Consider the following 26,579-nt stretch of genomic DNA (forward strand, 5'->3'; position numbering starts at 1 on the left):
CCCCGCGGGGCGCCCCAGCCGGTGGGGGCGGGCCGGGGTCTCCCCGCTCCGTGTCCCGGGCACTGCTGGGACCCCGGGGGTTGGAAGTCGGGCTGGTCCCGGTGGCCGGGGCAACTGGAGGCCTTTCTGTGATCTCTGAGGATTCCGCGAGTGTGTTCGTCCTGAAGGTGGGCTGCCCGGTGTGTGTGCGGGCACAGGACGGGAGGATCGGCCCCTGTGCTCAGGCTGGTCGGTGCTGGGTGTTCTCGAGCCACAGCAGTACCCAATTAATCGTTAATTTGCAGCCCTCGGCCGGGCAGCTCCTCTCCGAAAGCATTAAGTGCAAAGTGCGGCTTAAGTATTTCAGAGCAGATCCCAGCTTATGAAGGTGGGCTGCCCGGTGTGTGTGCGGGCACAGGACGGGAGGATCGGCCCCTGTGCTCAGGCTGGTCGGTGCTGGGTGTTCTCGAGCCACAGCAGTACCCAATTAATCGTTAATTTGCAGCCCTCGGCCGGGCAGCTCCTCTCCGAAAGCATTAAGTGCAAAGTGCGGCTTAAGTATTTCAGAGCAGATCCCAGCTTAACAACAGTTACTCTTCGTGTTTTAGATGAGCTTTTGGGTTTTAACACAAATATCTGTGAGTTGAGGTAAAATGCTTTTTGGCTACTATTTTGCTTGTGTTTTTATTTCGATGTTTCTGAGTAATACCCCAGAAAGTGATGAAAAAGATCAGCTTCCCTGAGCACAGCCCACAGTGTCCGTGGTCCAGACACAACGAGAGGCTCAGATGAGAACTTCAGCTGAGGTTGAGCTTGTTGGATGCTGTAAGGTAGTCTGTTCTTGAGGGGACACTCTGATAATTTCTTCCTCTAGGAGAGAAGATTATCCAACCCTTGTTAGAGCTGCTTTTTTTAAAATTTATCTTTACTTTCCATGATGTCTAATCTGTGCAGCCAGTGGAGAATCTACTGCCTGAGCCTGGAACTGAATTTTGGGTTTGCAGTGACATTGGCTGACAGTGAGATTCCCTGCTGGCTGCCTGAAGAGGAGTGTGCCCATTGGCTCAGGGAGAAACTTGCTCCCTCCCTTCTTGCCCTACTTCCTTGCTGCTTGCTCTGGATCTCTGCCTGCTGCTCCTGATGGCATTTTTACTCATGCTAGTTTGTGGCAAGCTTGTCCTCCTGCAAAGCTCGCAGTGGCAGATGCTGTCAGCTCAAGGAACTGCCTTTGCTACCTGAAGCAGCACACTGGTGGATGAAGCTTGGGAAATCCACTGAAGGCTTTCAGTACCTATTTTGAGGCTCAGGAACCTCCTCTGCATGTGAGATTTGGAGAGAGTGTTTGCTTACAATGTAAAGATAAACCAATACCAAAATCTTGCAGAAATCCTACTGTCCATTCTTAACAGAATTTTTCAGTTGGAAGCAAGAGAGTTGCATCTTTTCAGACTGATTTCCATGTGTGCAAAGTGAGCCTGGCACAGCAGAGACATTGTCCTTATGGAAAAGAAGTTCAGTACGGCTGGAAGCAAAGCCACACTGAACCAGGTGTGATGCCCCAAACCTCCTGAGGGAGTGTCCTGGCAGGTGATGGGATGGTGCTGACACACTTTCCCCTCTTCACATCTCAGTAATGTGTGCTGCAGCCCAGTCACAGTGGGCTTAGTGTGTCTGTCTGGTGACATCAGTCTTAACTTAATGGAAAATGTCGTATTTTGCCTTCTGAAATAACGATCACAAACCCAAAAGAGCTCTGATGTAGATTGCAGGATGTATCTTCAGAAGTGGGTTTGTTGGGACAAAATATTTGTCATGATAAAAGTTTGGTTTGTTCATTAGAGCTGTAATTGTGTGATCATATTTACTAAAAATGTATGTTTTATTTACATTCATCCATATATGGAATTTCATGGTCTTGTGGTTCTTGTAATTCGGGAAAATAAAGAATTTCTCTCAGCATTTGCCATGAGCTGATACGTATTTCAATATTAACTTCTAAACAATTGACAAAGAAAAACTTTGTGTGAGAACAATCCTGTTTAAACTTTTTCAGGAGTTTTAAACAGTATTTTTAAGAATTTGAATTTTATAATTAAGACTTATTTGCATCAGTGCTGCATAGTCCTTTAAAAAAGCAACTGGACTGTGCTTGCTTCTGTTTCTACCTTATGTGATTGCATTTTTTGTACTGTATTTTGCGTACTAGTGGATATTAATTACATTTGTCCTTTTCCATTGGACTGAAACATGGAAAAAGTAAAGAACACCTATGTCAGTGGTGCCTCTGCTCAGTATAACCTAAGCTGTTTAGATCATCCTGGAGTGAAATCCGAGAGCCTCCAACAGCGCCATGGTTCAGCCGTGTCCTTGCTGCTGGGTGCTCTCTGTCCTGTGTGCAACACCCACGAGCCTCCAGATGAGCAATGTAAAATTAGTATAATCTGCTCCATTAGCTTAATGGGGCTGTGTGGAAAGGATCAACAAGAGCTGCTGGATACACCTGGCTGAACAGCTTTATGGCTTATTGTTCCTTGGGAAGAATAGCCCCATTCTCTTCTCTGCTTTCCACCAGTGCCTGCTGCTCCCTGGGAGGCTGGGGTTCTCCAGGAGCTGTGAAAACCTGCAGAGCAGAGCTGTGTGTGGAGAAGGAGGTGCTGGTTGTGCTGGAAGGTGCTGTCTGCAACTTTGGCTCTGAGCTGCCAGAGGCTGAAGCACCCACGTGTGCAGTGTGTGTTTTAGGACATTCAGGAGTGCTGCAGCTGTGCAGTGGGACACGTGTACGTGATGGGAATGGTTAGCAAATGTGCTTTCAGAATGCAGGAGGATTAACTTTGTTCCCAGACATGAGCGTGGATCCATCACTGTCTGTGCCTTCTGTAGTTCATCAGAGCATCCCTACAAGTTACACACTGTGCTGTTGTTTGAATGAGTCAAAATGCACTTGTGCTTGCTTTTTTTTTTTTTTTTTTGAGCAGATTTGTTCTGCTCAGCAGTCCTGCAGCAAGGAAACTGGGTGTGTTCATGGTCATGAAACCCTGGCCCAGAGTAAGCACTGTCATTTCCCCTTGGGTGACTGGTCATGAGTCATAACCTTAACACAACTATTAGATGTTTGTTCATTAGCTTTTTTCGTAGGCTTGGTAGTCCAAGAGCTGTGTCCACATTGCAAGGTTCTGACCTGGTATAAACTTGGGGGTTGGACTAGATGACCTCTAAAGGCCTCTTTCAACAAAGACTATTCTGTGATTCTGTGTTCTGTAACTCAGATTTTTCTGGGAGTGTGGGATGTGACCATGGGTTTGTTTTATTCTAGCTTGCTTTTTTTTTGGGTTTTTTTTTTTTTTTTGCTGTATCAGATACCACAGGTCTCTATCACACTAGTTTATAGGATGGAATGAAGTATTTTCTGGACCCAGCATTCCTATCTTTCTGCAGCTGGTGTGTTAGCCAGTGCAAGCTCCTGGGAGGGGTGCTCTGGCTAATTTGACAAATTGTGATTCTATTCCAGATTTGATGGTAGATGAATACGAATGAGAGTTCTTGTAGTGCAGAGCATTGGTGCTTGCAGTCCTCAGTATGAAAAGCTGTAGAAGGGTGCTGCACAGAGGGCTTTTGGGGTTTTATTTATATATATGTACGCACAGTATAAAAACCTCTGTGCATATATAAACACACACACAGAGAACTGTGTTGCTTCTTGATAGGAACCCAGCCAATTCCCTGTGACTTGTTCTGTGGAGCCTGCAGAGGAGTTCTCTCCTTTCTAACACTTGCCCGCTACATCTGCTGACCCCATTTAATAGAAGCCATTGATGAAAACAAATCAAATACTCTGGGGCCTACTTAGAAGCAAAGATTAAGATCTTCATTCTGTCACATCATACCAGTTTCCAAGAGCCTGCCAGGCCTAAAAGATGATTGAAGTTTGGGTTTGCCTATTCTGAGTGCATGAAGTGAATGCTAATAGCTTAAATATTTCACAAAGAGAGAAATAAAAGCCAAAATCAGTGAGCTTGACCTTATGGGGAGAGGGGCTTCTGCTACTGTGCTGAACTACTTCTTATTCCTAGAGCTGTTGAGTAGCAGAAGAGTGTTTTACTTTCCTGCTATAAAACTGCTCACAGTCTTGGCTACCATTAGATTTTCACAAGGAACTCACTCTCAAAGTATTACAGGAAATAATGAAATTTTTGCAATTCTGAAAATTCAGACCTAGGAAATGAACATATTCATTGCAAATAATTATTCTTTCAGGTATATCAAACTGCAGAATGGCTTATGTGCACTTTTGATTTCGGATTTGAATTACTTGGATGGTGCCCCAACATCTTCAGAGGAGGAGGAGGAGGAGAATGATGATGATGATTCTGAAGAGGGCAGTGATGAATATGATGACTCTGGAGCTGAGATCGAAGATGGTAGAGAAGATGATGAGGACTGTGATGAGGGGGATGAGAGTGAGAACAGTGATGGAGATAATGAGGATTTCAATGATTCTGATGACAGTGAATTAGAAGAGCTGGCTGATAAGGAAGAGACAAGAAAGAGAGGTTGTTCAGAAAAGCAGGTATGTACTTAAAGCTGTAGGGTGCAAAAATATATAGTGAGCTTTCTTGAGGTCTGAAACCTTGTGATCAGGCATTTGGATGAGACTTTTTTATTGTGCCTGTCCCAATTGATTCATCTTGTACTTCTGTCATTTTCCTGAGGTGTTTCTTGAAGCAGCTTTTACTGAGAATGTCGTATTTTCTCTAGTCTGCAGCAGCCCTCTGTGTTGCTGTTGGCAGCTTCTCTGATCCTGAAGATCTGCCTGGATTAGCACACTTCCTGGAACATAGTATGTATCTGCTCCTATTTCGTCTTCTCCAGCTTCAGTGGAAAATGGGTGCTATGTAGCTCTGCATTTTTGAAGTATTTAGTATAATTTCCTAATTTGGCTATTTGAGAATTTATTTTCATGACTTTGTGGCTTTCTACAAATACTGACTTAGTAAGGAGTTTTTGATATGGGGGAAGGCGTCTCCCCCTTTGGCAGGCTATGCCTTAGCCTATATCAACATTATTTGTTACCCATTAAATTGAGGGGAATTATGTTACCTGTGGCTTTATAGACCACGCTGGAGATCTTTGTCTCCTAGTAAAGGGTGATGAATTAGTAATGCAGACACAGAAACCACGTGAAGTTTCTGAGCAGATGAGTCTCAAAATACTGCTCTTGCCTGGTTGAGACCAGGCCTGCCTGGGAGGGCACTGTCAGAGGCAAACTGCAGCAGTTACTGGGCAGATCACCCAGGCTGTTGGTATTCAGTAGTTTCCTCTGCCTTCGAGCTGTGGGTCAGTCATAGAGGGGTTGCTATAGCTGCAGTTTGGAATAACAAATAAATGTCATCTTGGCACTGTTGGTGATTTTTTGTTGCAGTGGTTTTTATGGGCAGTTTGAAGTACCCAGATGAGAATGGGTTTGATGCATTCCTGAAGAAACACGGGGGTGGCGACAATGCCTCGACGGACTGTGAGAGGACAGTGTTCCAGTTTGATGTGCAGAGGAAGTACTTCAAAGAAGCCCTGGATAGGTAACTTTGTATGAATGGTGATTAGGTGTTAGTTAATGTCTGTATGTGCCTCAGGAGCTTGGGTGTAGCTGTCCAGTTCTTCATTTTGGAGTGATCAAGGCTGCTGCTGAACTTCCATAGCTACCTGCACTAGAGCAGTGATACTGAATATAGGGAAATGCTGTTTCCCTTTGAATATGTTGCTGGTTTTTTGCTGTGGAATTATGTAGGACCCATGTTTAAGTCTTAATGAATGCAGCTCCTTGGTTGTTTTGGCACTCTTAAACTAGTAGTGACTGGGGAAATGTTACACAATGTGACAACTGATCAGAGGGCAAGTACTCCCAGAATCCCAGCAACTCATCCTTTGAAATATCTGTCCTGGTAGAGTTACTGTTTTTTCTAAATTGTTGTTAGTTTGTTTCAGGCAGTCTTCAAAGATATGGTACAATGTGTGTCTCAAAGGGAAACATTTAACCCAGTGCAGGTTATTCACTGCTGAATATAGCTTTTGCCAGAAAGTGCTTAACTTGCTCTTTTGTGCTGTTGGAACATCAGAGCTCCGCTGGTTGGCATGGTTTCCTTTAGTGAGAGGAATTTCTCATTCATGGGGGCATAGCTGAATATTCTTGATGCCATGAAATACCTCAGGAGGAGAGTAGGCTCCACTGCAAATTCACTTTGACATGAGAGCAAGTGTTTGCACATTTTTCCAAGTATAACCTAAATTTTACTTTACTAGGCCAATTTCAGCTTCCACTTGCAGATTAATCCAGTTTTTTTAGATGTTTGGAAGTGTGAAGAATCAAAAAAATATAATTGCAATCTGTCACAACAGCTTGCTTAGTGCAGAGGAAAACAGAAATTAGGAGTTCTGTAGAACAGCTTCTCATACAAAGGAGATAAATAAGTGCTGAGGATGAATTCTGCTCATTCAAGCACTTGTGGATCTGAAGAAATGGAAAGACATCACCTTTCAGTTGTCTGTAGAGTAATAGGTCTTCTAGCCATAGAACTCCATCAGGAATATGTTACTTTTAACCTCTTATTACCTTTAACGTTTTGCTCCAGTCAGTTCAGTTTTTAATTAAAAAACCTCAGCAAATAAAACAGAACTATTAGATTCTCTGGCAGCCTTCTGCAGAGTCTCCATGCACTGCAGATCTGTCCCTTTCCAGTGCTCTGCTCTCTGTGGATACAGAAGAAATTTATTTGGATTACAACACTGACTTTTATAGTAGATAATAAAATTGTAATGGATATAAAATCTTGTGTTTTACAGTTTATTTCCTGGGGTTAGGAAGAAACTTCCCCTGTGATCATGTTGTTCGTGAGGAACAACTGGGCATTTCCTCTGAAGCATGTGATACTGGTCCCTCTTAGATCCAAGAACCAGACTAGGTGGATCACTTGTCTCATCTGGTGTGATCATTCTTAGGACATAAAGGCAGATAATCCTGGCACATCACTATCATATCCTACTGGATCCAACCAGTCCAGTCCCACTCTGTGGAGCTGGCAAGCCCTGCCCTTTGCTTTCTGATGGTATCACAAAACTGGCTTTTATCTTTCTTTAAGACCTTATAGTCAAGAATGACATAATTTGTAGTAAGACAAGCAACTTTACAAAGCAAAATAATAGATGTTGGATTTAATTGCTGGTTTTTGCCCTAGCTTAATAGACACTGAAGACAAGTATATGAATTTTTCTGTTCCATAGGTGGGCACAATTCTTTATTCACCCGTTAATGATCAGGGATGCAATAGATCGAGAAGTGGAGGCTGTAGACAGTGGTAAGTAAGAGAGTCTTTTTCTGTGTATTTAAAATAAAATCTACTTTGTAACGCTATTTATTGTGTTCTGTGTTGAACTACCCTTCCGATCACTTCAATCACGTTCACCTAACTCATCAGAGAGATTACACTCTTGAAGTTTTGTGGACATCAATGGCTTTTAGAGGAAGAAAGACTGGATGTAGTGCCAGCACTGCGAGAGTTTACCCTCACACTTTCATTCATTAGAAATTAATAAACTGAAGTGGTTTGGCAGTAACTGGCAGGGCACTTACATGAACATATGGATGCTCTGCAGTCAACAAAAAATGCCTTTAGCTCCAGCACAGCCCCAGTGCTCTTTCCAGTCTTGTGCAGAGTTAATACAATGAGTTGAGGTGATTTTACTTCTCTCCTTATTCTAACACCTGAATAACCACAAAGTCACTTCCCAGAAAGAAATTAAACCAGGTGTAGAAGTGAGTGGAGTGTTGATTTTCTAATATGTGATGGATACTCCCAGACTGCCTATAAAATGTCACTATTTTAGGAAAAAAATGTTATTAGCAGATATCCCAACTGGTTCAAATATTTATTCCAAGTCATTGTCTTTCTCTATCTTCTGGCAAGGAAAAGTGGGTGATTTGATATTTGAATTTAGATAAAAGTCAGTGTAAACAAGGACCTGTCTTTGAGGTAAGGTGTGGTTCTTCAACAGCTTCAGCCATTTTACACCTTGGTGGTGCAGAACCAGCCCTTCCCTTGCAGTGACACTATGGTAATGTGCTGCCCAGCAAATGGTGTCAGCTTGCTGAACTGGCTGCTGGAGAACCCAGCCAGAAGAATTAGTTTACAGCTCTGCTGCACATGTTTCTTATTACCAGCAAAACAGGAACAGGAAAATGCAGTTCAGGAGGGTAAATTGATTTTGGCAGAGCCCCATATTTAGATTGGTGTAAACTGGTTGTAAAAGTGCATTTTTGGAAACTATCTTACCTTTTGTTATTAGGCTAGAGGTTGTTCTGTGTGATACATGGTAGAAGCAGGTTTGTAATTGTTCTCCGGCTCTTTCTGCAGAGCCTGATCCTGTATAATTTTGATGGCCTTTTGTCCCCATTGAACTTAACATAGAGCATTCAGACAGGGCAACTGAGGGTTTTACATGCTTTTCCTTCTTATCCCTTTCTTTACTTCTCAGCAATGAGCTGTGGTTTTCCTCTTCTCTTAAATTTTTTTACTGCTAGCAAATCCTCTTTCATATCCTATTTCACTACTTCATCATATATAAAAAGAAATTTCAGGCTGCATCTGTGTGGTATGTCTCCTTTTCAGTTTGGCTGGGATTTGTGCTTTGTTTTGTGGGAACATGACCTCAAACTTTGATGCATGCCACTGCAAATTCTTTAAATTAACAGAGTATCAGCTAGCAAGGCCTTCCGATGCAAACAGAAAGGAGATGTTATTTGGGAGTCTTGCCAGGCCTGGACATCCTATGAAGAAATTTTTTTGGGGTAAGTCCTGAATTTCTGTTATAAAATGGTAATGATACTTAAACTTTTAACCGCCTAGAAGTTTGAGTGGTTAGATGCACTAATACGAACTATCATATCACAGCAACCATTAGCCTTGTTCAGAAGAATTAGAGCAATTACCCATTTTACAGGAAAATGGTTGGGAATAAAAGCAGCTGTCTCCTTTTTAAGATACTTTCCATTCTGGTACTGCTTTTTGCTGATGTTAAAGCTGGTTTGCCCGAGGTGTATAATCATGGAACTTTCTGTTAACACAAAGGTGGTGCTCTCTGATTCATCTCCGTCTTGCTTAAGCTTGGTTTTTTTGCTATTGGAATTTCCTGGAAAAAACAAATTATCTCTGGGTTTATGTCTAAGGAGGCTTTTCAAAGTAAATAATTCACTGTTGAACTTCCAGGATTTAGACCTTCACAGCCATGTGAGTGGAACAGAATGAGAATTTGTCCATCTCTTGGACAATCCAGTCCTTGCTCCCTCCCCCTTGTGGTGCTGGTGAGGGTGTAAATAGCAGTGTGATGGATATTAGAGTTACCAGCTTTGAAATGTAACTCATTTTCATAAATTTCTATGGTGACATACACTGAACATCATATTTCCCCCTCTTTTTCCCTTTGCTGTTCTGCAAGTTCCATTGGTGAGGGAAGAGCTGGCAACACATAGTCAGCTGTGCAGCCTGTGGGAGATCTGTCCTTCCTTGTCATAGAAATATTGGCTGTTCTTAGGATAAGAACCAGAAATCAGAAGATACTAAATTTCAGTTAGCATTCCTTTAACTTCAAATTTCTATTAAGTGTTTTTAATGTGCTTTACCATGACTAGACTTAGGGAGGAAAACAGATTCTCAGTATGGGTGGTCTTGCTGTAAGCACTGTGTCATTAACTAACCCTGCCTCCCCTTTGATGTTTGCAGGTAATGCAGATACGCTCAAACACGAGCCCAAAATGAACAATATTGACACCTACACCAGGCTGAGGGAATTCTGGCAGCGCCATTACTCTGCTCACTACATGACTTTGGTTGTCCAGTCTAAAGGTACCATGAGCTGCTCCTTAGAAACAGCCTCATTGCTGCTGTTGGTGCTTTTGGAACCAGTCCATCTGTAGCCCAAGCCAGTCTAGTGGCTTGTCCAGTCCTGCAGAGGGTATTTATATGTAGATTTTAGCCTGGTTTCCAAATGAAACAAGACCTGAGCAATTGTGCTGTGTTATTGTCATCCTGCCACTTCTTGAGAAACCTTTTACTGAAGCTGTTGAATGGGTCCCACATTAACTCAGAAGGGAAAATCTCAAAGATAACATTTCAGAAATAATCTTGTAGCAATGAAGAGACAGACCACTCGAATTAATGCTGCTGATTTCTCTGTCATCAAGAGTGAAACTGCACAGCAAGTGATGGGGAGATGGAGACTGACCCTCCCAGTTGTCTTGTTTGTCTAGGGGGAGTAGAGGTCCTTTATCCCCATAGCTTGAAAAATTCTATGCAAATGGATTTGAGTTTTATTTCAGCAGAGAGCTGCAGACATATGGGTTGTTTCTGCTGAGAATAGAAGAAACACATTTCTTAGAAGTTATTCGAGTTAGGTTTGTATTTAGGGAAGGGTTTTGTCGAATGCTAAAACTGATTGCAATTCCTATGTCTAAAATGGGGAGATGGTAATAATAGAGGCAGTATTTATTTTCTTTTCCTTTGGTTTTAATTTTGGTCTAGATAAAAGTACTTAGGGTGCTGAATGCCTCTTGAACAGTCATTAAGCCAGTGATGGATTGTAATATTTACTGTGGTGGTTGGGAAGAAAATGGTGGTAACTGATAACCAGCCAGGTCAGCTTTGTATTTCCTTCTCTGTTAAAACAAAGCCAACAGTGAATCCTCCCCCGACCCCATCCAGCCTTTTTTATTGCTATTCTTTACATGTGCAGCATCACTTTGGCAATTCAGAATGCTTGCTTAAACAAGCAGTTTTCAAGTTTTTATTCTAAAAACCATTAAACTTCTGGTTCTTGACTCATATCCCTTAGAAAACAGGATGGAGAGAAGAAATCTTTAGCACTGCAGGACTGCATTTGAGGGGTAAAACATCTGTGTATAATCTGGAGAGTCATGGAATGAGTTGCAAGTACTGGTGATTTTGTAGATCCCTGAGACAGTAATTCCTTCTCACAGTCACTCCAGACACTACTGAACTTTAAATCCCGGTTGTGTCAGCCTGGGATTTGAGCACTATACAAACCCAGAGCTGTGACCATGGGTACAGCTTGGCAAATGTTAAGAATTGGCTCAAACCAACAGCTTTGAAGTTTATAATTTAGAACTTTACAATTTTCAAATACACTGACTTGCAGCCTCTTTGAAATAACTGAACTGGTGAGATAGTTTGTCTTAAATCTTCTGGAAATTGCATTTCTGTCTTTCTTCTCTCTTTTAGAAACACTGGATACGTTGGAAAAGTGGGTGACAGAAATCTTCTCTGAGATCCCAAATAAGTAAGATTCTTTTGATGCATAAAGACATTGCTGATGATACAATTATCTGGTCTTAAAATGACATTTAAAAAAAACCCCTTACTGGAGAAACAAAGGAAATTACCATTTGTTAATTAACATTCTTATCTGGAAAAAAAAAAAGGCAACTTTTTAAATTAAAGGCCAGCCTCAATTGTTCCAGGAAGAGTTTGTTTCTGCTTAACAATTATTTAGGCTGTGAGCTGTGTGGTGCTAACTTAAAGCAGTGTTTGCTTAATATGTGCTGATGCCTTGATTTTATGATAAGTCATTCAAACCTAGATTATCATTTCACATTGCTTATCTTTGCTTTGTGTCAAAAGTAATTAGAAGCAAATTAATTAACACCATATCTAGTATTTAACTGTCATCCTTAGGGTTGCAGTCGGTTAGAAATAAATCTTTTTTTAATGGCTCCCTCCAGTATGCTCTCTAGAAAGGGGGTTCTGCAAAAGCTTTGCTAACTTGAAAAGTGTTTTATTTCCTTTTTGCAAGATGTTTGTTTCTGTGGTTCTTGGAAATGCTCTTGTGAGGCTAATGCCATTCAGAGACACATTTGTCTGTCCTGGCCACCCCCCTCCTCATCCCTCCTGCCTCACAAGACAATCCATCAGGATTCCTTGAGTCCAGGTGAATTCAGGAGGTTGTTTACTGTACTTGGCTGTACAAAAGCAAGTTCTGTGCTGTTACTGCCCTGTACAGAAGGAAGGGGAGATGTTGGTGTGGTATCTATATGTTGGTTAATTGCTCAGTTGTGTGGGCAGAGTGCCAAGCTGCCTCCCAGGGTACCTCCCTAGGGCTGGGGGGATGCTGGGCTGCACCTTTGGGAAAGGGCCGTTTTCAGGCTCCCTGGTGTCCTGCAGAGCTGTGCTCCTTATGGCTTTGAATATCTCAGTGTAGCCTTGAACCCCTGCCAGTAACATCACACTTCCATTTTGCTTTCAAGTGGTTTACCCAAACCCAGCTTTGACCATCTGACTCAGCCTTTCGACACACCAGAATTTCACAAGCTTTACAGAGGTAAGTGAAATAGATTCAAATGTTTTGAATACTTGAATATGGAAAGAAATTTTCTCTGGGTGATCCAGATACTTTGTAAAGTAGTTGTGTGTGGTTTTGAATAGCTTTTAACTATTCTTTCTGCATTATGTGAAATTTATCTCTGTCTGATTGTGTGTATTTATAATTAATCCATTTATTTGTGTCCAGTTGTTCCAATCAGGAAAGTTCATTCACTGACCATCACTTGGGCACTTCCCCCACAAGAACAGTATTACAGGTACACTGTGCTGCATTTTACTTCTACCATGTTTATGCTGAGAATTATTTATTGACTTCCACAACAAACCAAAAGAATCTCATTTATTTTCCTAACAGATTACTTTGGTTCAGCTAGGGGGGGCATTTAAAAAATGAATTAAACTGATACAGATACAGTTCCCTTTCCTCACTGACTCAGATCAGTCATTATGTCCTGAACTCCCACATTTTTAGCTTATTATCTTAATTCTGCCTGAAAATGAAAAACTTGCCCTGAAGAAAGAGACAGTGCATATTTTAGTCATTAGCCCAGTGATTTGAGGCCTTTCTGTGAAATGTGTTGCCTCCTGGCATCTAATCTCCTTCAAACTTTCTCTTAGGGTGAAGCCTCTTCATTATATTTCCTGGCTGGTGGGACATGAAGGCAAAGGCAGTGTTCTTTCTTTCCTTAGGAAAAAGTATGTGGTTTTTAAGCAAAGTTATTAAATGCTTTGATCTCATTCAAATACAGATAAAGTCTATTTTGTGTATTTATATTTTCTATAAAAGGAGGCCAAGCCTGCCTTTTTGTATCAGTGTTTTGTAGTGATATTCTGTAAGCTGATGATAAAACCAAGTAAGAAATAAATGGGTTTTGTGTCTGTGATTCATGGATCAGCAGTATCTGTGACTGATCTTTGAGATCTCCAAAAGATAACTTAGCTTTTTCACTGTTTTTCTTAAAGTCTGTATCCTGAGGTCACATCCTTAAGCTAGAAAAGCTTTGTGTAAACTGTCAATGGATTGAAAGCCACTGAAATATAGCTGTGATATGCTGCTTGTAACTAAGCTCAAACAAAGCTGAAATTATTAATTAATAAGTAACTCTTCCATAGGTTTTGGGCCCTTGCATTATATGGAGGAAATGGAGAGACAGGATTTGAACAGAACTCCACTTACTCCATCTTCAGCATTTCTGTGACTTTGACTGATGAAGGTTACAAGCACTTCTACGAGGTATGGTTTCCTGCAGGTTGTTTTTCCTGCTAAATCTTCATTTCTGTCTGCAGGTGGCCCACGTTGTATTTCAGTACGTGAAGATGCTGCAGAAGAGGGGGCCAGATCAAAGGCAAGTGTTTGCCACTCCAGCAGATATTTGTGGTGGTGTCCTTTTCCATTATCCTGTTATTTGTAGTGTTTGCACCCTTTGTGGAGTTACTAGAGCATAAACAGGGAGTCAGTAGTAAAGCTTGTCTGTGTTTATGTTTATTTAGCTTTCTAAATGTTTATGCTTGTTTCTTGGTGCTTTTAGTTTGACTTACAGTGATCTGATTCCCTCAGTTTAGTAAGCTGAACTAGTGTAGATGTCAGGTGCAGTTTTGTGTTCATTTTAAATGAGTTTATTGAGCCAGGTCTGTGGAAGTCAGGACTGCGGTGTTTTGGTGTTAACCTTTATGTTAATTTGGTATCAGATTCTGACTCTTTGTAGTTAACTCTCTTTGTCTTTGAAAAATAGAAGAACTTTCTGCCAGTTCCAAGAAATGCCATTTTGAGAAGTGCATTTAATAGTGGCTTCTGTGTCTTGTACCTGAATGAATCACTGATCTCACCATTGATGCCTTTCCTAGAAGGCTCCTTGTTTAAGATTCTTGGTAAATGTTGTGGAATAATGGAGAAAATTCACTTTTATTGTCTTCTTTCTCTTTTGCAGAATATGGGAAGAAATACAAAAGATTGAAGCTAATGAATTTCACTACCAGGAACAGGTATTTATCCACTGATTTGACATAGATAAACCATGAAAAATATTACCTTCCCATTTTGAAACACATTTTCAGTGTTCTATTTGAGAAGAAATACATTGTGCACCTTAATGAAGCTGTGTTTTGCTGAAAGAAGATGTATTCTGGGCAGAGAAATATTGAGACTATTTCCCTAACAGAATTAAATGTTGATTTTTCATTCCTTACCTGCTAGGTAGGATATTTTTCAGTTTTGGCTCTCTTACTCCTACTACCTGTAGCTATGTTCTGTTTCTTATTAGATAACTTGTTTTTTTCTTTGAATGGTACTGAAATTTCCTTTTCGGAAAACAAATCCATCCATACAAATACAACATACAGCAGGAACATAGATCTGTGTGTGCTCTTGTGACAGGGTTGTGAATCCCAGGGGCAGAAGAATGACTTAGTCATGGCACCCCAGTTTTGTGCTTGGTGGATAGAGCTGTGCTGAGGAATGATGGTCTCAGAGGCAGGGCTTGGGATAAGTGGTTAGGGGATGCCCAGAAGAGGTTTAATGTTTCCTCAGGTGTATGGTGTCTTAAGAAATCCTTGGGCATGTTTCCCACTACACTTAGAAGAGACAGATGTGTCAAAGTCAGCTCTTCTCAGGTGTGTTTTTCTCTCTGACCCAGAATCTTTACAGTGTGATGCTGGCTGGTGCAAAAACCCCAAAAGCACCCAGCAAGAATCTGAGCAGCCTGGTCCTCTAGGCAGCCTTACCCTGCTAAAAGGCAATGTGTATTTCATGTCCAAGCAGGAGAACCTCCACCTCCTCCCCCTCCCCATCATGGCAGGGAACTTGGGAAAGGAGCAGAGCCAGAGGTACTCGTGCAGCAGCAGCAGCAGCAGTTCCTTGCCTTTTACTCTCCAGGTCACTTTAAATCTTGAATTGTTGCAGGACTCTGCTTGTGTTCCCTGGAGGCAAGGAGTGCATTCTGCTGGCTCTTTAACTTAGTAGATTCCATGACTGTAAACTGTATAATCGAGGTTTCTTCTACAAAGATGATGTGTGTGAAATTTCAGGATTCTCAGAGGAGACTTAACATTGGATATGGTTATGAAATATATTTAATTTAGTAACTGAAACTAAATGCTGTAACAAGCACAGCATCCAGCTCATGCTCAACATACCTGACTAGTCAAGCTCTTCTAAGAACAGAAAATGGGTATCTTGGGTTTCTAATTATGTGACAAATAGCTTTATTTCTTTGCCTGCAGACAGATCCAGTTGACTATGTGGAAAACCTTTGTGAGAACATGCAGTTGTTTCAGAAGGAGGATTTTCTGACAGGAGACCAGCTCTTGTTTGAATACAAGCCTGAGGTAAATATTCTTTGAACTCTGATTATGTGTTTTGATGTAAGGAAAACATGTGCATACTGTGTAATACAGGCATGGGTATAGGCATTTGTAATTAAGCTTAATGCAGGCACAGGTTTTGTATTAATTGAAACATTTTTTGTATTCAGAAAGCAAATCTGTTTTGTAAGCGTGTTCTTCCTACATTCCCATTGAGAAGTCTTTGCTGGGTCAGGCAGTCAGAGCTGCATTTGAGCTGAAATAATTGTCTGTAACTTGCAGATCATTGCTGATGCCCTGAACCAGCTGAGCCCTCAGAGAGCCAACCTGGTTTTGCTGTCTGCTGCCAACGAAGGCCAGTGTCACCTCAAAGAGAAGTGGTTTGGGACTCAGTACAGCGTGGAAGGTAAAACAGCAGCAGGAGCTGAGAATGTCTGATCCATGCATTAGAGGTAGTGAAAGGATAACAACACAAAATATAAGTGCATGGAAGCAGGGAAATGAATCCTCAGTGCTTTGAGCTCACTGTTAGTCTCTGTGCCACCCAATAACTGCTCTTTGTTTGGTGCCAGTTGATTCCCACTCCTGCAGTTATTTTGGGAGGCAGAGGTCCCAGTAAGCTCCACTTGGCTGCCATTCAGGGGAAAGAACACCAACAATAGGGCACAGGGTGTTGGGCGAGCTGGGTTACTAAGGCAGACTTGATTTGCTTTTTAATAGGACTGCTTCAGTTTGGCTCCAGAAGATTTTGTGGGAAGGGTTTTAGAAAGAGTCCTGATGAATGGGGTGATCTTAAGAAACTCCTGTGATTTTGCAAATCTTTCTGGAGATTAGGGAAAGTATCTGGAAATAGGATGGCCTTACCTTCCTGTTGAACTAATGCATTTCATGGTTTTTAACAGATATTGACAGGTACTGGAGTGATTTATGGGACAGTGACTTTGAGTTAAATCAGGATTTACACCTTCCAGAAGAAAACAAATACATAGGTAAGGCACCTGGGCATGAGTGAAATCTTCCCCAGTGATTTATTAGAGAATCTGCTGTGGTTTAGAAACAACCTGAACTGGTATCAACCTGTTTTTGCAAATTAAAAGGACATGAGCACTCTATTCAGGTGGGTTTTATTTACTATTGTTCTATTTATAAGCTTAAGAACTGAGTTATTTGAGGGCATATAAACTTGCAGATGATACAGCCATAATAGAGCAGGCCTCACAGTCAGTGAGAGTTAACACAGAGCTCCAGACACCTTAGAGGAGAATTTTATTTGTTTAATCCTCCTGTTTCTGAAAGCATCTAAATATCATCTCCCTTTGTTGCCAAAACCAAGTGAAATGAAAGCCAGGACTTGTGTCCTGGATGGAATGTGGTGCCACCACTTCTGCTCTGCTTCTGAGCCACTGTTCTGGTGTGGAAGTGAAAAAGAGATGTTCTTTGGGTCCAGGAAAGTACAAATAATTTAGGAAACTGGAGGGGAAAAATGTATTTTTTGATGCTTTTGAAGACTTAGATGAATTTAGCCTGATTGTATCTGTGAAACACACTAACGTGGTTTTGGTGTGGTTTTTCTCTTTATTAGCCACCGACTTTGCTTTGAAAGTTGCTGACTGCCCTGAGACAGAATATCCAGTCAAAACACTCAGCACACAACAAGGCTGCCTCTGGTACAGGAAGGATGATAAATTCAAAATCCCAAAAGGTAAATGCCTGAGGGCTTTCTGAATAGTAAGATCCTGTTTTTACCAGCTGGAATTTATTTGAAGGCAGATAACCCCGTGGTAATGTTCACCATTTAAACCAAGTGCCTGCTGCCAGCTCTTCCATGGTCCTTTTGATATGTTTATTAGCTACAATAAAAGAGAAGCAGGTGAACCAAGGCAACAAAGGCACCCTGCTGATACCTCAGGTTGAAAAGAGGAATCATTGAAATTTACTGACTTCTGAACAGTCTGTGTGGGGACAGGATTGGGCAGACAGAATATGCTGCTGAGAGAAGGGCTTGAGAAGGAAGGAGCACATTAATTAGAAGGGACATAGTCTCTTCTACAGAAAAATACAGCCTGGATCTGAGACAAGGATGTAAAGTATATTGCTGCTTTTAAGTAGAATGTCACATTTTTAGTGTCTCTTAAACAGATGTTTGGTGGAGTTTTCTTTTTCTGTTTATAGAAAATGGTTATGCCATTTGAGTATTCTGCAAAGCACAGCTTTGTTTTCTGATATTTGGTACTTCAAAGGGAAGATTTTTGGAGTAAGAAGGAGAAGATGCTTGAGTTAAAATAAGAAAAAAAATGTTACAGATGAATGACAATTTTCATTAAACTCAAACTGTGGTCAAAGAGCAACTTGATGGAAATATATTTGACTTCAGAAAGTTGTCACTTTCTATACAATTACTCATTTAAATTTCCTTTTCCTCACCAGGTTATGTTCGATTCCATCTGATCTCTCCATTGATACAGCAGTCTGCAGAGAAGTGAGGATTATATTATTTATGCTTACCTTGCAGAGTAACTAAATTACCATACCTAGTGAAAAACCAGCGAGAGACTTTAATTTTAAGGAGGAATAGAATAAGGTGTCCTTTTCTCATGTCCTTCCACCTTCCTTGTTTTATCTGCAGTTTGGTGAGGGTGGTTCTGCAGCAGGTCTTGCCTGTAGCCAGTGGATGTGTAAGGACTTCCATGGGGTGTTATTCCCCAGAGCAAGTTTGGGAAAAGATAATGTGACAGCAGCAGTGCTCAGAGAAGGAGCTGGTCCTGAAAAGAACAGTCCAGAGTCATGTCCTGAGCATGTCCCAGGATCCTGGGAGCCTGCAGGAGCAGAGGTGGCTGCAGCACTGGGAAACAGACTGTGGGTCGGGCAGAGCTCTGGGTGTGCTGCACTTGGCTTGCCTTAGGCTGGCATTGCCACTTGTAACCGGTTCCACAGTGCTTTGTTCATAAACCTGCCAAGACCTGCACAAATCCTGTGTTGGGAAAGCCTTTGTAAGTCTATTTTCATGACGTGTCTTAGTTTAAACTTTGAACTGGAATCCAGGCAATAACAGAAAGCTGAAAGCAGGGACTGCAGTTTCCAGGTTGCATAGCCTGCTTTGCTCTAGCTTATTATTATTTTATTACCTTGGTAGATAAATAATCATCTCATTACTCAAGTACTGAGTATAACTGAGTCTATCTGTCCCCCAATCCTTTACACAAAGTAAAATAATTTCATTTTCTGTGATTTTTTTCCCCATGTTTTGAGCATTGTCTTGTTAAAACGTGCATTCTTACCTTGAAGAAATCTTAAATCTTGTGAGGCTGTTATCTTTCACATTGCAAGGAACAGTTGAATGTCCAGATAATTTTTAAGTAGTGTTGTGTGCTTTCTGGACAAAGGGAAACTTGCATTGTGTATTTGTGGGTTTTTTTGAAAGTTTCTTTTTGAATCTCATTTTACACAAATTGCATTTCTGTTGGAGAGCTCCCTGCATGTACCATCAAACACATCGGGCTTGACTTTCCTCTTTAGTCCATCCTGTTTTTCTTTCTTTTTAACCCTCTGCCCTTTTCCCCCTGCAGCATAGTTTTGTTTGATACATTTGTAAACATCCTTTCCCACAACCTGGGGGAACCAGCTTATGAAGCAGACGTGGCTCAGCTGGAGTACAAGCTGGTGGCTGGAGAGTACGGCCTAATCATCCGAGTGAAAGGATTCAATCACAAACTACCTGTAAGCTCTGCTCATCTCCTCACTGTTTTTATGCCTGCAGCTTTGCAGGGTGTGTGCTTTTCTGGAGCATTGAATGGTTGGATGAGGTCTTTTAAATGAAAAATTTATCTCTGACAGGGTAATGCAGCAAATGTGCTGCTTTTTCTTGTGCTTACATGTATAAAGATGGAGTTGTGTGCACTTACACAAGCTCAAATTATTGACTTCAGGCTGGCTTAAGTCGTTTTTTAAGTAATAACTGTATCTCCATTAAGATTTTAACAGCTTTTCCTATAAAAAGAGCTTTGTGTCTCCATGGCCATAAAGAGGATTGGAGCCTTTCTGTCTCTAAGTTGTGCCTATTTGCGCGATGTCTGAAAACAGAATTTGTTTTCAATTTGGCTTTGGAGATCCAGCTTCTGAACATGCTCATTTTGGGTGCAGATTTTCTGTTGGCTTGCTGAGAGGACTGGGGGATCCCTGTTCCCATTCCCTAAATGCTGGCCATGTAAGACATGGCAGGCACAGAGAGGACAGTGATTGAAGAGGAGACAATCATCAACTTCCATTGCAAGAGCTTGGCTGGAGCTTTAAGACCATTAATCATCTGTCAGACTTATTAACAGGAGTTTTAACAGAAAAAGCCAAGTATGCAAACAGCAGGGTCTGAACATTCTCTTTTTCAATCCTGAATGATGTGTCTGTTGCAATGTCATTGTGCTGGCCAGCTATAAAAGGAAAAAATGGAATATTGAATACAGAAATGTTGGGAGTTCCAGGCTAGATTTGTTTCAATAGAATGTGGAAACTCCTATTGATCTGGGATATTGAGCTTATTCACTGTGTAAAAACTCTGCCCTTCTGAAACTGTCATTTGGGATAGAATTGTTTAGCGAAGAACATCTGGCAGAATGGAGGAGTGTGCTTTAGTAATGCTGCATGTCTCAGTAATGATGATTTTACATTATTGTATAGCATTAAATTGAAATTGGTTCTTAAACCGACAAAAAACCCAGTTTAAAACCATTCTCTTTACAGCTTCTATTTCAGCTCATCATCGATTACTTGTCTGACTTCAGCTTTACTCCAGCAGTTTTTGAAATGATAACAGAGCAGCTGAAGAAAACATACTACAACATCCTCATTAAACCCGAGACTCTGGCCAAGTGAGTTCTGGGGGAGGGCAGCAGTGGCTGGGCAGCAGGTGCTGAGGCCGAGCTGAAGAGCTCAGGGATCCCTGCTCTGTGCTCACAGGGCTTGTTCCAGGCTTTGCTCATAGCTTAGGGAGCCCCAGCAGCCCTGCAAGCACCAGGTCAGACACGTGGCCAGACCGGACACCCAGGGAGCTGCTGTCCAGCAGTGACCTAGAGCCAGCAGCGGCTGCTGAGGGAGGGCACAGTCAGCCACGGGCGCCTGGGGACCCTCTCCCTGTCTGCAGTCAGGAATGGCATCTCTGGCATCCAGCAGCTCCTGATGTGCTGTGGGTTTGTTGCCCTGGTGGCACTGCAGGGATGTGCGGCTCCTGATCCTGGAGCACGGCCGGTGGTCCATGATCGACAAGTACCAGACGCTGATGAAGGGGCTCTCCATCGAGGCCCTCTCCGCCTTCGTCACGGCCTTCAAGTCCCAGCTCTTCGTGGAGGGTCTCGTGCAAGGGAACTTCACCAGCAGGGTGAGTACAGCCTTGGCAGCTGGAGTGCTTAAAATGGGCTTAAAATGGGCTTAAAATGGGCTTTAGCACATTGAACTTGGCTGCCAGCTGATGCTGCCTCTGTTCTGGCAGTCTGGAGTCTCGTGGCACTGGGCAGCTTCACCCCTAACACCTCAGGAGTGCCTCTGTGGACAAGCCAATGGCAGTCCAGAGTTGCCAGTTTGAGCAGAAGTTTCCAGGAATTTGAATTTAAACTGCAGAGAGGGAAAAATGCAGAAAAAATGCAGTAGATGCCTGTAACCTGTTTCTCCTGTTGCCACCATTTTTATATTGTGTGATGTATTGATATATTTGATATGGAGAAATTCCCACAGTGGTGCCACAGGAGGAGGTTTCCCTCAGAGCACATTTATCCTTGGAATTTGATTGCCTGCATGGTTTGGTTAAACCTCATTGAGTGTCAAACACGTGGAGTATTCACTGAAGGCTTGTAAGGACAACTGGTGCTATTTCTTTGGCTCGTGCCTTCTCCTTCTGGAGACATTACAGTGCAGAAAGCAGTGTGGAGACACTCTCTGCAGTGTGGTGCAGAGGAGGCTTGAGGGACTGGGGACAACGTGAGGGAGCAGGGATGTAGGTGGCAGCTCTGCTGTTCCTTGCTTGGGGCTCACTCTCTCAAGTGCTGCTCTAGGGTGTGTGGTTGGGAATTGGGGTAATAATCCTCTTGTAAATAAAACTGATGTCTTTGCTTTCTTCCCTAGGAAGCAAAGGATTTCCTGAATTATGTTGTTCAGTGAGTATCTTGACTCTTTAATTGCTTATTATATGGAAACTATAATCAAGATAAGATTCTTTTCTGGAGGAGGGAGTCAGAGTGGGAGTGATGCAGAAATCCCATTTTCCTCTCTGGTACTTGCAGGAGGTGGCTGTTGATGGTGGCAGTTTCAGCAGAAGTAGTCCTGGCTTGGGGAAGGGGAAAATAACATCAGACCAAGTGTGTAAATGTCAGGGTGTTGCTCTGGTTTTGGCCAAGATGTGAGCAGGTGTTTGATGTTGTGCTGTTTGTGCTCTTCCAGAAAGCTCCAGTTCGCTCCCCTGGCCCATCCCTGCCCTGTGCAGTTCCGGGTGGTGGATTTGCCAAATACCCACCTGCTCTGTAAGGTGAAAACTCTCAACAAGGGCGATGCCAACTCCGAGGTGACAGTCTATTACCAGGTAATGTGTGCTGGGGGTGTGCTGGCCTCTTCCCTCTGGCACCTGCCCATGCCCTTGAGAGCAGGCTCTGGACAGGGATGTCACAGAGGGGGCACAGACACCTCATGTGAGTACAGGCCCTGTGCCCCAAGGCTAAACCCAAGTGGGTTTCCCTCTGGGGGCATCCCTGAAACCAGCACCTTCCCTTCCTGGGCTGGTGCTGGGAGCTGAGTTAGTGCTGTGGTGACTTCCTGGTGTCCCCAACTCTGATCTTGGGGGCGGGGCTGGGCCTGTCCCCTCAGGGAAAACCAGAACTTCACATCTGTCCCTGCTGTGAATTGTCCCTCAGTGCTGCAGTGTGTGCCACAAGCCACCTTGGCCTGAACGATCACATTAAACCCACCCTAAATTCTTCATTCTCTTTCTAGTCAGGTGCCAGGAACCTGAGGGAATACACCCTGATGGAGCTGCTCGTGGTAAGTTTGTGTTTGTGCCTCCTCACTCAGCAGTGTCTTCCCTGAAACAGTGCTTGGAGCCCCCAGGGGACAGCGTGTTCCTATTGCTGCCCTTGGCTGAAGTGTTTGGGTGGGGGTCCCCAAATGCTGCAGTGATGGACAGTACAGGAGAGTGTTCTTGTAGCTCCTGCCCCACAGGACTGAGCCCTCTTAATGCAGAGGTTGTGGCTGGCCAGGGGCACTTCAGTGTCCCCATGTTCTGTGTGGAGCCCACGGGGGGCTGCAGGGCAGCATCACTTCTGCTGTAACTTTGTGCTGTTTCAGATGCACATGGAGGAGCCTTGCTTTGACTTCCTGCGGACCAAGCAGACCCTCGGGTGAGTTCACAGGGGAGGAATTCTCCTGCACCTGCTCCTGCACTCCTGTTTTTGCTGTTCTCCATTGTTTTTACTCTGGAAATCCTTCCTGGTTTATTCCTGAATTACGGTAATGGAACCCGCAACATGCACACCTCAAAACCAAAAGCACCCATCAATACAAGCTGCAAGCCAAGTTGCTTTTGATTTCTGTAAGAATTGCATCTATTACCAGTGTGTTAACTTGGAATTATTCAGCATAAAGTTGTTCCTTCCACTTCCACACTTGGTCCCCCTTCCCCAGGGCTGTTTTCACAGCAGCTCTGTGGTGCTGAGCAGCCTCCCTCGGAGGCACCCTGCTACCTCAGGAAACTGGAGCAGGCTTTTCACAGCTCTGGGTCTCTCACTCTGCTTGGATTAGTTTGCAGGAACACAAATACTCTCCCAAGTTTAAAAGGATTTCCTAAAGCTGAGAAAACACTGAAATGCAGCAATGCAGAAAATAAAGGAAATAGGACTATTGCAAATTTAAATCTCAGATTTTTCTGTCTAAAGTACCAACACTATTTTAACTTGCAGCATGTCCTGTAAATGAAAAGTTCATTGTGCTTGTGGAATGACTTTACTGTTTCATCATTTTTTCTTTAAGCTACCACGTGTACCCCACCTGCAGGAACACTTCTGGGATTCTTGGCTTCTCAGTCACAGTGGCAACCCAGGCAACTAAATACAAGTAAGTGCTCTGTGGGGAAAGTTCTTCACTACTCCCAGCCTTGGCTGTGGGAGTCACCTGCTCACAGTTAAGAGTTCACACCTGTTTCAGGCCACTGAGGGGGTTTTTTGATTCAAGGGGATGTCAGAAGGGACATTGCTGACAGTCACAACATCCTGACTCAAAACCAACACCTGAATAGGGCAATAGCCTTAGGCTTCTTAAAACTGCAGTGGTCCTGACTTGCATAGTGAAAAGTAATTTCAAGAATAGGTAAAATATCCCCCTGCCCTCTTGAAGCTATTCTGCCAGGAGAGTTTGAATCCCGTAAATCCTGTCTAGCTGTTCTTGTGGCTCACGTTCAGCAGGCACAGCACTGTTACGGTTTTGTTCAAACCTGGGGCTTTGAACTACAGGTATTTGTCCTGCCAGAGTTGAAAGTTTATTTGAAAAATGTGCCACTTGTGAAAAATAACACTGAGTCAGTGAAAGCTTAATTAGCACCGAGTGCTGCTGCCTCTAATATTTACATTTGGACACTTCCATTACTGAGTTCTGTGTCATCAGTGAGGGTTTTAATGTGTCAGAAACCTCAGGATCCATCACATGACACTTTCTTTCAGTCTTGATCCTATAGCCCATAACTGTGTGCCAGGCCTCAGGGCTGCAGCCTCAGAGCAGGTACCCAACAGCATCTTGGCAGTGGCTCCTGCGGGTGCCTGGTCACCTGAAGTCGCTGTGTTTGAACACTACTAGTTAAATACAGCTAAAAATGAGAGACTGCCTTTATTTCCTGATACCAGGAAAAATGGACCACCAGGTGTTCTCAGATGTGTGAGCTGTTCAAGGGATGAGGGAAGTGAGCCTGTCCCAAACCTTCCCTCATCATTTGGGGGCTGCTACTTTACCCCTTAATATTGTTCTGGGGATTTTTTTGTTTGTTTTTTCCTGCCTAATTTAATTATTTGTCTCTCTTTTAGTTCTGAATTGGTTGACAGGAAAATAGAGGAGTTTCTTTCTTGCTTTGAAGAGAAAATCAAGGATTTAAGTGAAGAGGCTTTTAGCACCCAGGTAAAACTTCACCTTGAAAAGCTCTTCTTTGAACTGTGCATTCAGTTACTGCTATCTGGTGATTTTCTGGACAAAGGCCTCGCTTTAAATCCCGCCTCTTGCTCTGTTCTGCTGTTGTTCTCTAAACCTCCATTCTCTGCCCATTTGCAGTTAAGTTCAAAATTGTTAATGTAATTTGGCTTTTCTTTCAACTGCAGTGAATGGGATGGTAAATTAAGGTAGTTTAAAACCCTTTGACACTAATTATCTTTTTCCCATGTAGGTAACAGCTTTGATAAAACTGAAAGAATGTGAAGACTCCCACCTTGGAGAAGAAGTGGACAGGAACTGGAATGAAGTGGTGACCCAGCAGTACCTGTTTGACAGGCTGGCCCGGGAGGTGGGTGTCCTGCAACTCTGGGACAGACACAAAACCATGCTGGGTTTGCAGCAGTTTCAAATGCATAAACGGGGTTTATGCAACTAGTGCCACACTGGCTCTAAAATGATGTGTTATTTTAAAAAGGTTCTTTTATGCAATGGGGGAGAGGTTGTAGAGAAAACATTTTTATGTTTAAAATGACTTGAAGCACCACTGTGCTGCTAAAACCTCCTTCCTGTGGGTTTCAGATCGAAGCTCTCAAGTCTATTACACAAGCAGACCTGGTCAACTGGTTCCAAGCTCACAGAAGCAACCAGAGGAAAGTGCTCAGTGTACATGTGAGTGTCTGTCAGCCCTGTTGCCAACTTTGATTAATCAGAGGAGAGCTGTGATGTAAATTTTACTGTGGTTATCCACATTTTCTACATTTATAAGTAGTGTTGTTTGAATTGCATTTCAGTATCTCAAGTTAATTGGCAGGGCAGAGAAACACTGAATGAGATCCCAATTTCTCTTCTGGTACCCTTTTTCCAGGTGATTGGATATGGAAAACACGAAGGGGACTCAGAGGTTACAGCTGTCTCAGGACAGAACTCTTCATCTGGTGAAATACCTCAGCTTGTTTTATTGCCCCCCTCTTCTTTGATGAGTGACATTACCTCCATCAAGGACATCAAAGCCTACACATCAACTCTGAATGTTCTCCCTTACCATAAAATATTAAAATAAAACTGATACCTTGCCCTGCCCTGCTGTGTAATACAGGTGCTTTCTGCAACATCAACATTACAAACCTGTTTTTATTAAACCAGAGCTGTAGTGGTAGCTGGGATGAAGATGCCCATTCAGACACTGAGGAAGCTTTCCTCAAGTTACCAGCCAACCTCCCATCACCTTCTGAAGTTCATTAAGAAGAGACACAGCCCTGACTTCCCCAGTGGTGCCACATTCTCCTCTCCAGCCGGCTGAAGCTGTGGGCTCTGCCTTTGTGTTCAGACTGGTTTGTACCATCCCTGCAGTGCTGCAGCAGTGGCTCAACAGCAGCGACAGCTCCTCAGGAAAGGATCTGCAGCCCTCCTGGAGCAGTGACAGTGGGTGGGAGGGGGAGAAAAAGCCCAAAGCTTCCATCTCACACTGCTTTTTTAGTTTTTCTGTATGTGCAACGTAGACAAAATTAAGATGAAATCAAAGAAAAGCTAGACAACTGTGGAGAGAAAAGTAGTTTGATTGCTACATCGAGCTACTTAATCATTATTAACTGTAGCAAAAGCACACAATGCAGAGGTTCCTGAAGTGCAGGCCAGGCTGGATGCAGAATCCAGAAAAGTTCTGTGGATGCTGCAAATGCTCATTTTGCTAGTTCATTAACTACTTTTAAGAAGTAGATTTAGCTGCAAGGATTATTCCAGTGGAAAAATAAATAA

The 26,579-nt window shown here is 42.7% G+C and overlaps 1 protein-coding gene across 1 annotated transcript; it reads left to right on the forward strand.

Moving 5' to 3' along the window:
* Nucleotides 1-4,183: 4,183 nt before the first annotated feature.
* Nucleotides 4,184-26,388, forward strand: NRDC (nardilysin convertase). The gene is made up of 30 exons (XM_017743521.1): nucleotides 4,184-4,546; nucleotides 4,735-4,816; nucleotides 5,399-5,552; nucleotides 7,252-7,325; nucleotides 8,720-8,815; nucleotides 9,747-9,869; nucleotides 11,262-11,319; nucleotides 12,284-12,357; nucleotides 12,547-12,616; nucleotides 12,978-13,055; nucleotides 13,473-13,593; nucleotides 13,647-13,705; nucleotides 14,288-14,342; nucleotides 15,579-15,683; nucleotides 15,942-16,065; nucleotides 16,562-16,648; nucleotides 17,242-17,361; nucleotides 18,087-18,138; nucleotides 19,226-19,376; nucleotides 20,394-20,521; nucleotides 20,865-21,027; nucleotides 21,768-21,799; nucleotides 22,083-22,221; nucleotides 22,629-22,676; nucleotides 22,980-23,032; nucleotides 23,661-23,744; nucleotides 24,704-24,794; nucleotides 25,057-25,173; nucleotides 25,404-25,493; nucleotides 25,690-26,388. The coding sequence occupies exons 1-30, from the start codon at nucleotides 4,199-4,201 to the stop codon at nucleotides 25,882-25,884; spliced, it is 3,171 nt and encodes a 1,056-aa protein (XP_017599010.1). The 5' UTR covers nucleotides 4,184-4,198; the 3' UTR covers nucleotides 25,885-26,388.
* The last annotated feature ends 191 nt before the right edge of the window (nucleotides 26,389-26,579 follow it).

Source organism: Corvus brachyrhynchos, unplaced genomic scaffold (genome assembly GCF_000691975.1).
Source record: "Corvus brachyrhynchos isolate BGI_N302 unplaced genomic scaffold, ASM69197v1 scaffold48, whole genome shotgun sequence".
Classification (NCBI taxonomy): Eukaryota; Metazoa; Chordata; class Aves; order Passeriformes; family Corvidae; genus Corvus; species Corvus brachyrhynchos.

Bases quoted from the DNA above. Each gene is read 5' to 3' on its own strand.
- NRDC (XM_017743521.1), top strand. From the start codon at position 4,199: ATGAACATATTCATTGCAAATAATTATTCTTTCAGGTATATCAAACTG. The intron at 15,684-15,941 runs GTAAATATTCTT...TGTAACTTGCAG, and splicing joins TGTTTGAATACAAGCCTGAG to ATCATTGCTGATGCCCTGAA. The intron at 25,174-25,403 runs GTGGGTGTCCTG...TGTGGGTTTCAG, and splicing joins TTGACAGGCTGGCCCGGGAG to ATCGAAGCTCTCAAGTCTAT.